The sequence below is a fragment of the Lasioglossum baleicum genome, chromosome 9 (genome assembly GCF_051020765.1).
Source record: "Lasioglossum baleicum chromosome 9, iyLasBale1, whole genome shotgun sequence".
Classification (NCBI taxonomy): domain Eukaryota; kingdom Metazoa; phylum Arthropoda; class Insecta; order Hymenoptera; family Halictidae; genus Lasioglossum; species Lasioglossum baleicum.
This window is the reverse complement of record NC_134937.1, coordinates 18,055,615-18,066,949: the sequence shown is the minus strand read 5'-3', so window position 1 is coordinate 18,066,949 and position 11,335 is coordinate 18,055,615. Positions and strand designations below refer to the sequence as shown.

At 35.2% G+C, this 11,335-nt stretch overlaps 2 protein-coding genes across 3 annotated transcripts; one reads left to right on the top strand and one right to left on the bottom strand.

Moving 5' to 3' along the window:
• Window positions 1-160: 160 nt before the first annotated feature.
• Pep (Protein on ecdysone puffs) lies at window positions 161-6,590 on the bottom strand. Of its 2 annotated transcripts, none has more exons than XM_076430176.1 (10): window positions 6,446-6,590; window positions 5,521-5,867; window positions 4,932-5,075; window positions 3,761-3,990; window positions 2,851-3,151; window positions 2,606-2,764; window positions 2,295-2,535; window positions 1,943-2,140; window positions 1,518-1,702; window positions 161-1,412 (listed from the first exon to the last, which is right to left on the bottom strand). In XM_076430176.1, the coding sequence occupies exons 2-10, from the start codon at window positions 5,863-5,865 to the stop codon at window positions 918-920; spliced, it is 2,298 nt and encodes a 765-aa protein (XP_076286291.1). In that variant the 5' UTR covers window positions 5,866-5,867; window positions 6,446-6,590; the 3' UTR covers window positions 161-917. The 2 variants fall into 2 exon arrangements, with proteins under 2 accessions (XP_076286291.1, XP_076286290.1); XM_076430175.1 differs by having other exon boundaries at window positions 4,932-5,078; window positions 6,446-6,589.
• Window positions 6,591-6,866: 276 nt separating this feature from the next.
• Window positions 6,867-10,903, top strand: Csul (protein arginine N-methyltransferase 5). Its single transcript, XM_076430184.1, has 12 exons — window positions 6,867-7,035; window positions 7,172-7,292; window positions 7,389-7,507; window positions 8,051-8,274; window positions 8,344-8,523; window positions 8,643-8,852; window positions 8,934-9,142; window positions 9,295-9,417; window positions 9,490-9,665; window positions 10,010-10,213; window positions 10,286-10,467; window positions 10,538-10,903. Exons 2-12 carry the CDS (start codon window positions 7,204-7,206, stop codon window positions 10,688-10,690), a joined length of 1,869 nt encoding a protein of 622 aa, XP_076286299.1. The 5' UTR covers window positions 6,867-7,035; window positions 7,172-7,203; the 3' UTR covers window positions 10,691-10,903.
• Window positions 10,904-11,335: the final 432 nt, after the last annotated feature.

The following is an 11,335-nucleotide window of genomic DNA, read 5'->3' as shown; positions in this document are numbered from 1 at the left end:
GAAGTGAAGTGAATAGCTTAGTTAATTAATACAAAAAAGTAATGATTGAGATACATAGGTAGGTGATCATAATCGTTTTATAATTTGATTTTCTGTAAATTAAGATATTATATAAAGGTAATAACATTAGGTATAAAGGTGAAGTGAAAATTATTATATATGAAAGTAAATGTTTCGACATTTTTATAAGGCAATCGACGAACTATTTGCATTTTCCATATATCAGTATTCTTTACAATACATCTTTGATCACATAAAACATACAGTCCTATAGTAAAATCCTATCGCGTTATCATAAGAACAATAAAATCATTATGATGTACTGTATATAGACTTTGATTATACGTATTTTATTACACCAGACATAAACTGAATAAAATAATATTAATATCTTAATTTTATTGCAAGATACTTCGCGTATATTTCATTAACACATGCCTAATAGGAATGAATCTTATTTATAAATTTCATATAGTATGGTTATTATTTAAAAAAACCATTGACATATTTCAAGTACTCGAATATTAACCGTATCTTCTGGTATGGAATAGTTACAAGATACACGAGAGTATAGCGTTTTCGTTTAATCTTCTCTGTGTTTCGAATCTACCCACAGTCTATTTCAGACTCTATGTACTGTGTACTACATACCATTTGGAAGTGGTACATAATTAAAATCTTGTTTATCAAGTAAGCTTGGATAAATAATTGCCTCCTGCATATTTCCCATCGTACAGAAATACATGTATACCATGTATGATTCGTAATGATGTTATTTGAATATATATCGATGACTGGAAAATAGACGAAATGGTGAAATCTAAAAACGGACTCTAAATAGTGTAATAACTCTACTTAATATATATATATATCCAAGCTTACTTTACTCTTAGGGGATAGGTACTCTATCACCTATTTTATCGTCGACCCCTTCGTGATCGCGGACTACCACGACCACGTGCGAAACCACCTCGTCCACGAGTTGGTTTCACTTGAGGACTCTGTTCTCTCTCTACTACTTTCGGAGGAGTTTTTTCTGGTTCGGCTGGCGGTTCCTTCTCATCACCGTCATCAATTAAGTTTCCTATTTCTGCGTCATTGTCGTTGTCGATATCAGCCCACGCTTTGTCGGCCGGTGTCGTCTTTTTCTCTTGAGCGTTAGAGTCATTTTGAGTAGCTGGTTGGCTGTTGCTCTCGCCTTCGCGATGCTCTTCTTCCTCGGATTCAGCATCTGCCTCGAGAGGATCGTACTTTTCGTCCCCGTCTGCCTTCTTCTGTGCGTTCGCGTTCTCAGCGTCATTTTCTTGCGATTCCTGCTCTTCTCCGTTGTCTTTCTCCTCGGAATGAGCAATCTTACGACGCTTCCAACCTCCCTCGTACTCTGTACTATTATCTGCAGCGTCCTCGTTAGACTGTAAAAAATAAAACGATCTCGTTTTCAGTTATACACCTATTTTTTATTATGCTCCAATTATATAATATCGTCATTGTGGAATTTGTCTCGATGAATATCATACCTCTTCTTTCTCTGTTGTTTTTTGTTCAGCACTCTCATTAGTAGACGTCAAAGATTTTACTTCTTGCACAAAATTTCGGTAATGAGTGATGCTGCGCAAATGAGCATTCATATCTTCTTCTAACATCATGAATCTTCGACATTTCTCACAGTAAAATCCTTGGACGTCTTTCACCATGGACTTTCCTATAATAATATACATAGTAAATAATACTGTGTTATTATTAGAAGAAATTAGAGGTGTGCGAGAACGGGAATACCGCGAGAATTTAATTCGCGGATGAGGACGGGTTCTCGAAAATTTTCAGCAAAGCAGCCCGAGCATATTAGCCCGTTCTCGAAGATATTCGAGAATTCGGAAATTTTCGCACACTCCTGGAAGATACTTTGAAGCTGAATACAATAAACGTCCTCGGTGAAATTTACCGATGGAAATTTGGTTTTGACGGCAGTATTTGTAGGATGGTATTTTGAACTTCTTCTCAGCCAGATTCTCGGTGATGTCTGTTATATATTCTTGTTCTCCAACGGGCTCTTCTTCCTTTTCAGTTTTAATCTCAGTGCCGACGTCCTTCTCTTCATCTTCGGCAGTGCGTACTTCAGCTTCTCCTTTAGCCAGTTTGTCTGCAATGAAAAAGAAAGAGAATGTGCATTTAAACAGTGCGTTATATTATATATATATATATATACATATATATATATATATATATATATATATATATATATATATTGTTTATACGCTCGTATAATTTTCTGTGTATGTGTGTGTTTCGCGTACCTTTTTTCTTATTTTTTCGCTGTTCTTCACATTGCACAGCATTCTTCATATGCGCGGGTGTTAAGCAATGTTCGTCGTACTCGATGCGCGACGGGAACTCTTTCAGGCAGGGGAAGCATCTTGGGTGCAAGAATGTCTTCAACTGTTGATGCTTGTCGCTCTTCCGATGCGTTGATAAAGTACCGTAAAAATTCAAGTCGCACATTGTACAGTACTCTCTAACGTTAAGGTCCACGGAAACCTAATAATAGCGATCGTAATTAGAATACATTCAACGAAATAGCAGAACATTTCAGTATTTTTATACACACTTTCTTTCCACGACGTTTCGAGTTAGTCAAGCTAAATTCACGCTGTTCTTCTGCTATTCTCAGCTCATGCCTCATCAAGTCAACTTTCAGTTTGTACATTTCGTCTAACTTCTCCATCATCAATTGATGTGCACGGCCTCTTAAATGATTTTCGAAGGACTAAAAGAAGGATTGATTCATGAAACACCGATGGGGAACGGGAAACCTTTACATATCCATGTTTCTCTGATTTTAATGAAACTTACATATCCATCCCACATGTGCTTATTACAAATGTGGCAGAACATATGGCTCATTGGAACCTCCGCGTAACGACTCTCAGCATGTCTAGCTTCGGATTTTTTGCCAGTCATCTTTGCGTCTTTCTCAGATGTAGACGCGTTCGGATCTTTTTCCACTTCCTCGGTAGACGTTTTATCTGTTTTCTGTTCAGCATCGTCTTGAGACTTTTCATCATCGTTGGACTTGGTAGCTTGCGCGCTCTCCAACTCTTTCTTCTCGTCCTTCCAATCGCGTTTCTTGTCTTCAGACTCTTCGATGACTTCGCTAATATAGAAACAAATACACAATTTCTTTTGTAACTAGGAGAAAATTGCGACCAGCCTTGTTGTAGTTTCTTTCTCTCTTTAAAGATGATTTAAATATAATTAATATCTCTTCCATTTGTTTTAGTCATAGCACAGGTAAATAAAATTTGTAACATGGAAAAACTAGAAAGAAAACTGGGCATGATATATTCATGTCTAGTGAAGATATCTGATTTGCCTGTTATCATGTACAATCTATACAATATATTGAATAATGTGTATAGTAAGAAGAATACATATCGGGATATATTCTTTATGTAATTATAGAATATTACGTGTATTACGAAATTGTAGAAATTCTAACTAAAATTTGTAATGTGAGTCGAGTTTCATCAACAATGGGGGAGGGAGAGAGAATATATAAGATACTCTAAATGGATACACGTGTATATACATAAATCTGTATGTATTCTTTTAAAAAGTCAGTTTAGAAAAGGGGGGCGCAATGTTGATATTTATAGAATAATATACCGTATGCACGTAAGAAGCACCGTGCATACAAAGACAGGTGATAGAATGAGAACTTACTGAAGTTTGAAGAAACTATTCACAATCACCAGGAGCTTACCTTTTCACAACAGGTGCTTCTGCTTTTTCATTATCAGAGGTCTTAACGTCCTGCTGTTCCTTTTTGGCAGTCTGATTTTGTTTAGAGGCAGGAATTGGTTTAGAAGATTTATCGTTGCGATGCTGAGTTTGGTTTCCGTTCATACGCTGACTGCCAGACTGGGGTGCACGAGATTGTTGTGCAGATGGACCACGTCGCCCAGCAGGGCCATCACGGGCGCGATTGCCCATCTAGTCATGTAGGTCAAATGACCAAACCGTCATGAGAAGTATCTGATGTAATTGCGATTCTTTCACGAATCGAATTCCGGTCTTTACAACCTCTAGGATTGTTGATGGGAGAAAAATATTCTACACGATTTGGAAGCAGGACGTATATATCGGTGTTTCAATGAACACCAAAAGGTCAGTATTTTCTTCCACGCTTTCGTGGAGGGGGAAAAAAGGAAAATAGTAAGTAGATAATTGAAGATGCTCACAATCATGGGCATCGTCTAACTTTGCACAGGCAATGATCGTACAGATCATAAGATATGATATTTATAAAACGCATATACATCATTTCCTTTGAACATAGTTCGATAAAGCTGAATGAAAAATAATCAACAAGAAGAAGACATTAAAACGGTCAAAAATGCAGCTTGCAATCAATATTTTTGAGTAAACAATTTCCATCAGTCTCAACTGTAATGATGAATAGAAGACTTGGATGGAATATCTAAATGAACCAAGTCAGAGGGAAACCGTATCTGCTTGTCATCGTTGAAATTTTACTGCACAAAACCACACACACACAGTTAACATCCACTACTAAAAATCAGAAACTGTATTCCGAAATCAATACACGTCTCGTTACCGTGTTCTATAATGAAATAACATTGCGCGATGGCAATTAAATACTCCTACAGAAATCATATATGGCAAAACTGTATATATACATATATATCTGATTATACTTCACAGGGTAGCCATGTAGTAACAGTTATCCACTGACTGAAAGCCTCATTAATGAATCGATCAATGAACATAAACAAGGAGAATTAATATATTTTCTTCTTAAGAATTGGTGTTGTTGATGTAAAAACAAGAGTGTAGACTGAGAATTGGCCTTTTGCAATTTCTATTACAAATGATGTTTATACAATAGAATGATAACTCTTGTATAATCATACCTTGTTATATGGTTGGGGCCGTTGATTCTTCATCGGGTGTCTTATAGGCCGATCATTGAACCGTCCAGATTGAAAGTTTTGCTGATTTGGGAAATTTGGCCCTGGTCCAGAAAAATTATTACCCAGACTAAGGAGCGATGGTACCTGCTGTAGAGACGTACAGTTATATATATATATATATATATATACACACACACATATATATATATGTAATTTTTCATATTTACTAATAATTAGACTGCAGATCTTTATGTGTTTATGGCATACAACAATTTTTTTTAAATATTAGAATACAAAACTCAATCGAATTTGGTACGATAGTTTCATTGACAATAACATTCTATTTGATTCCACTTTCTTAAAGATTCAATCATAAAAATTAACATCCGCAGTCTACTAATAATTATAAAGAAATCAACTGTTTTAGTGCTATGTAGTGCGAAAATGGTACAGAGAACAGCACAATCTCAATACTTGGCATTTATCGATATGCTTTTTGAAAGAACCCCTGGCACTAGAACAGTTAATATATTATCTAAATAATGAAGAGAGAGAGAGAGAGAGAGAGAGAGAGAGAGAAAGGTTTTACCTGTTGCTGAACATCTTGTTGGTTGCGAAGTAAATTTGTGAGGAGATTACTGGCTATTGCTAACTGTGCTTGGGGCGATGCTAAAGACAGATTATTGTTTGGAGTCGGTAAGATTCCTCTGCCAGGCATCATTCCTCCTTCCCATGGATTCATTCCTCCGCTTCCACCTCCTCCACCTCCTCCTCCCATTCCACCACCCATATTGCCACCCATGCCTCCTCCGCCGCCCATGTTTCCAACTCTTCCACCACCACCGCCGCCGCCACCACCTGTACCACCTCCTCCTCGGTTATTGAAGCTTCGATTCCCGAAGGAATCGCGTTTTATTCCTCGATTAAATGACATACCTGAAAGAATTTATTCAAAGTTAATACTTTCAAAGTGAATGTAATTGCACCCGTGTATTGTATTGATTACATTTGGGATAACTTAAATATATCATATTTTTTGTATCCTATATAATTCTCACTTTTAAAAATATTCTGAAATAAGCGGCTTTGATTAAAAACGTGTTATCCCCTCATCGTTCTCGATCTCACAAGACTTTAACAAAAAATTTTCATTTATAAATGGAGTACGAATGGGCGTCTATTTCCGATACGAGAATTCAGCTAAATCTCGGCTATTATACCGGCCAAATTCTACTTATATAACAAAGAAATACATATCAATACGTAGTGCATTTAATAGAGATAGAAAGGAGGACCTGATACACAACAGAAAGGAAACAAATAATTTTGACTTTGTCGCTTGGTAATTTTTCAGAGCAAATGACGCTGTACAATGTGACTAACTGTTCAATTTCCGCGGAGCTCAGTACCGAGGAATTTTTCTTTTACACTCTCACAAAACTGTTAAACAACGTTTCGCAATAGCTGTTCTAACAAATCTTATCACTGAAAATCAATTATAAATGTCTACTTACTGAAGAAATAGCGAACTTGAGCTCGGCACAAGAAAATGAGGCAACACGGGAACGCTCAAGGAAATGGAGTCACTAAGTAATGTAAGCGTCTATCGTCTATCACGGACGAAGGCAGCATCCAAAATGGTCGACAATGGTCGACGACTCTGTCAAGGAGCTCTATTTCTGATTGGTCTAACGTATCAAGGAATTCTGTGTCGGATTGGCTTCTGATTGGCTGGTTCGCATTTTCATATTTATGTAAATATAAACAAAGTAAGTATTTATTCAAATTTTACTCGCTTTAAAAAAAAAATGTGATTAAAAATCGTATATAATATAGAACAAATAAATTACACATAAATGTTGAATTTTTTTCACGCAAGAAAACAATGTATCGAACATTATTCAAACTGATTCAAACTACTATGTTCATACAGAGCAATACAGAGGCTGTGGATGAACATAATAGAATTACACGTGCAAATCATAATCAGCGCCCAGGCATTTGCAATTTTACAGTAATTTTTAACAAGTACATACCGAAAGGGTTGAAACTTTCTTAACAATTCATTGAATAATGTTAATAAAGTATTTATACTAAAATTGAGGTATGTACAATTATTTACATATCATTTAATACGATCAAATTCGTTTTTGCTTGTGACCGTTTACCGGTAACCGTCGGTGTTGAAAAACATGATACCATTTATTTAACGGACAGTTTTATTTTTGAAATATTTTCAGGAAATAAGTATTCAATTTAATTATAATATATAATGTCAAATCAAAGATCAGTTTCCTGTGGTCTCGACTTTTGCGCTGTGCCAGACCTTAGTAGCTGTCTTATTACAGCAAACTCGTCCAAGTAAGTTAACGAAAACAGTATCTACATATAGTAAACGCGTAACAATTATATCGTTTTATTAATCGCTTGAAAATTTTACACGTGATTTGTTTACAGGTATGATTTCGTATTTGTTCCACTTATTCATCCTTTATACAAAAGGGAATTCATTTCTGGTGCTGCGAAAGACCGCGTCGGTCCCTTTACCAGACCAGACATAGTATTATGTAGCTCTGGTAAGCGAATGAAGGTGGTAGACTCGTTTCCAGGATTACAATGGTACGGGATACGCCTTCTCATTTCTTGATAATGCAAAAATCGGATTTTTAAGTAGCCAAAAGCGCTAGACAAAAGGTCAATCTAGGCTGTCCTATTTTGTATTTATATAAAAGTCCTATTTTTACATTTACGAGGCACACACAATTTGCATTATTCATAAAGTGAATTACAACAAACTGGAGCAAAATAGAAATTCATTTCCTTTCTTAATATGCCTAATAGGTTGAAAATAATATAACAGTATCTTTAAATTTTTCTAATGTTTTTACTGTTTTAAATTACACCCACTAGTTTCTGTCATAAATGCATAAAATCCGCTGTCCATTCAGAAAGTTGTCACAGCTACAATCTAGGAAATTTCTCTAGGAAAAATCCAATCTTTGCATTATCGAGAAATGAGAAGGCGCATCCCGGACCCTTGTAATCCTGGAAACGAGTCTACCTCTTTAATAAGTACGCTGCTCACCGTCGCAGGAAGTTAATTACGATTTAATTTGCAGATTGGAATCATTTAATCATCGGTAAGCTATCGCAATACATTAAAGTCGATTCGAAAAATCCTATTATAAAGAGGAACAGCGAAGAGACTTTAAATCAAGAAATAGCATTGGCAAGACACTTGGGGCTCGTAGGAATCACTTTTAGATTGATGGGTGGAATAGAACGTAATGCAAATCTGGCTAGAATTATCTGTGATAAAGTGTCAAGCGCGTGTACTTTGCAGGTACGTACATTGATTAGGTTTATAACTTATATGCTTTATAATATGTAGCATTTCTGAATTTCATTGTAGGTCTGGATACAAGTACCTATGGAAAATCCAATTAAAGAAGCTTATTCTTATAGAAACGAAGAGTGTTATTTGATAGAAAGCCCATGGGAATGGTGGAATGCCTTTAGAATAGTGTGCGATTACGACAGAAAGATAGGTGTTGCATTAATTGTAAGCCATGATCTTCCTGAACAAGAAGAGGTACATTATTATATTATTTCCTGTATACAGAGTGTTCTATTTAATTTAAGTATCTCGGCTTATTCGAGGTGCTGGAATTTTGTTATTTAAAGTTTAATTGGAGTTGACTTGTTTGCAAGATTGACAGGTGGCTAGGAGAACCAGTCAAATGTTTGATCGTACCTACTACATTATTTATGACAAACAAAAAAGGATATCCTGTTTTGAGCAAGGCCCATCAAACATTGATAAAGAAATTTTCAGTGTTGGAAGTACAGTTTGTACTGACGGGAGCGAATCGTCATCAAAATATTAGTTACTATCACAATTACTTGGAGTACTTATGGAAGGTAAACGATACGCGCGAGCAGTTTTTATTATTTCATTTTTTTATTTTAATTTGCCCACCTGAGCTGAAAAATTGTTTATAGAGTTGTCAAGTGAATGGTCCAGTAGAAAGATTTGCTCGTGGATACGAAGATTACTTACAATGTCCCCTGCAACCGCTAATGGATAATCTGGAATCTCAAACGTACGAAATATTTGAAAAAGATCCTGTTAAATATACGCAGTACCAAACAGCTATTCATCAAGCAATTCTTGGAATCGCGAGCAAAATGAATAATAAGGATGAGAAAATGTAATTATATATACAATATATATATATATATATATATATATATATATATATATATATATATATATATATATATGTATATATATATTTATTTATATCACGAGCACGTATAAACAATTGCGAGGATAAATACGAAAATATGTTTTTAATTGTAGAGTAATTATGGTGGTCGGTGCCGGGAGAGGACCACTTGTTTTTGCATCGCTAAATGCCGCGGAAATGGCAAAAAAGGAGATCAAAGTATACGCTGTAGAAAAGAATCCTAACGCAGTATTAACGTAAAACATTAATTGTTACAAATTATTCATTGTTAACGCAGCCGGAAGATATTTACGATTTCTTACGTATAGATTACAGGCACTTGAGAGAGATATGTGGGCAGACAAAGTGTCGGTAGTGTCGTGTGATATGAGAGAATGGGTCGCGCCAGAGAAAGCTGATATTCTAGTGTCTGAATTACTTGGTTCTTTTGGTGACAATGAACTATCACCGGAATGTTTGGATGGAGTTCAAAAATTCCTGAAAGGTATACCTTTTTTACTATACAATTACTGTATTTACTACATGTACTCTACTGTGCAAAAGAAAGAAGCACCCAGTGTATAATTATAAGATATAACGACGACAAACACACACAATATCTTTATGTAGAAATTGTATTGTACAATGATTGATTTATTGCATTTAAAGTATTAGATAATCCGCAATAACATATGTTAAATAATAACAGCGGAATCCTTTTTCAAAACTGTGTTCTTATTCGATTTTGTACGCTTCTCTATTAAATATGGCCGGGTGCTTCTTTCTTTTGCACAGCAGTGTGTATATTTGAATATCGTATAATTATGACAAACTATTCAACTATGTTAGACGATGGCATAAGCATACCATGCAAATATACATCTTACATCGCTCCTGTACAATCTTCAAAGCTGTATAACGAAGTAAGACATTGTAAAGACAAAGACAAACATCCATTGGCACATTTTGAAACATCATATGTAGTTCACCTGCAAAACAAGTATGACATTGCAATACCAAAACCATTGTTTACATTTAAACATCCAAACAAAGGTAGGCAACAGTTCTGCTCTGTTCGTTACGAACTTTCATTATTGGTATTATTGGTATTAACATTAATTTCAGAGACCACGATTGATAATACACGGTACGAGATGAAAACGTTCGACGTACAACAAAATTCGGTGCTACACGGCTTTTCTGGATATTTCGTTGCAGTTTTATACAAAGATATTACGCTGAGTATAGAACCGAGCACACGTAGTCCGAAAATGTTCAGTTGGTTCCCGATATTCTTCCCAATTAGGGTAATGAAAGAATTTTAAATACATGTAAAATAAATAATATGGTACAATTTAATTTGATTTTTTCTCACAGGAACCAGTGCAGGTGAAAGCAGGCGAGAAAATAACTGTTCACTTTTGGCGTCAGTGTAGCAGTAAAAATGTCTGGTACGAATGGTGCATCAGTAAGCCCATTTCAGGAGCTATCCATAATCCTGGAGGACGTTCTTATACTATAGGTTTATAATTTAGTATATTTATCATTATCTCGAAATTTCACTGAAACATCTTTGTAACGAATTTCTCCGAAGAATTCCGCGAATAAGTTCCTTACACGCGAAATGTAACTTTATTTGGACTTTTATAACTTTTTTTTTCACAATTTTAAATAAATAATATCTTTATAAAAGTTATACGGAACACATGTAGAAATATTAAAGTACCTTTTTATCAAAAAGAGTATATGTGTATATCACTTAACAAAATTTCGATATATTTATGAAAGCAGTGGTCTCAAATTCGTTGTCGCACGGATAAAAATAGAAATTTCGTCCAGAATATAATACATGGAGATAATTCAATAAATGGTGATCTTACAATTAGAATAGAGATTCACGGTTTTCCTCGTGAATTATTCACATTGAACCTGGAGGTCACCGATACTCTACAATCCTGATAACATAAATTACAAGTTATCTCGCAAGTGTGTTTCTACTGACCTTTTAACCTCACGTGATTTCAATAACATTAAATATTTTCTGAAGCTGTTGGAAACCTGACATCTGCTGCATTAAAAGTAAAACAACTACTTTTCTATTTAAATACATATATTAAATACATTAAATACGTTAAGTGAGCATTTTTCTAGATTTCTTAGGTTTCTTTGCTAGAT

Excerpts from the sequence above, each read along its gene's own strand:
- Pep (XM_076430175.1), bottom strand. The coding sequence starts at position 5,865 with ATGTCATTTAATCGAGGAATAAAACGCGATTCCTTCGGGAATCGAAGC. Across the intron at positions 3,991-4,931 it reads GGCCCCAACCATATAACAAG|ATGGGCAATCGCGCCCGTGA; the intron begins GTATGATTATAC and ends CTACATGACTAG. Across the intron at positions 1,703-1,942 it reads TCAAAACCAAATTTCCATCG|GAAAGTCCATGGTGAAAGAC; the intron begins GTAAATTTCACC and ends ATATTATTATAG.
- Csul (XM_076430184.1), top strand. The coding sequence starts at position 7,204 with ATGTCAAATCAAAGATCAGTTTCCTGTGGTCTCGACTTTTGCGCTGTG. Across the intron at positions 7,508-8,050 it reads CATAGTATTATGTAGCTCTG|ATTGGAATCATTTAATCATC; the intron begins GTAAGCGAATGA and ends TTTAATTTGCAG. Across the intron at positions 10,468-10,537 it reads CGATATTCTTCCCAATTAGG|GAACCAGTGCAGGTGAAAGC; the intron begins GTAATGAAAGAA and ends TTTTTCTCACAG.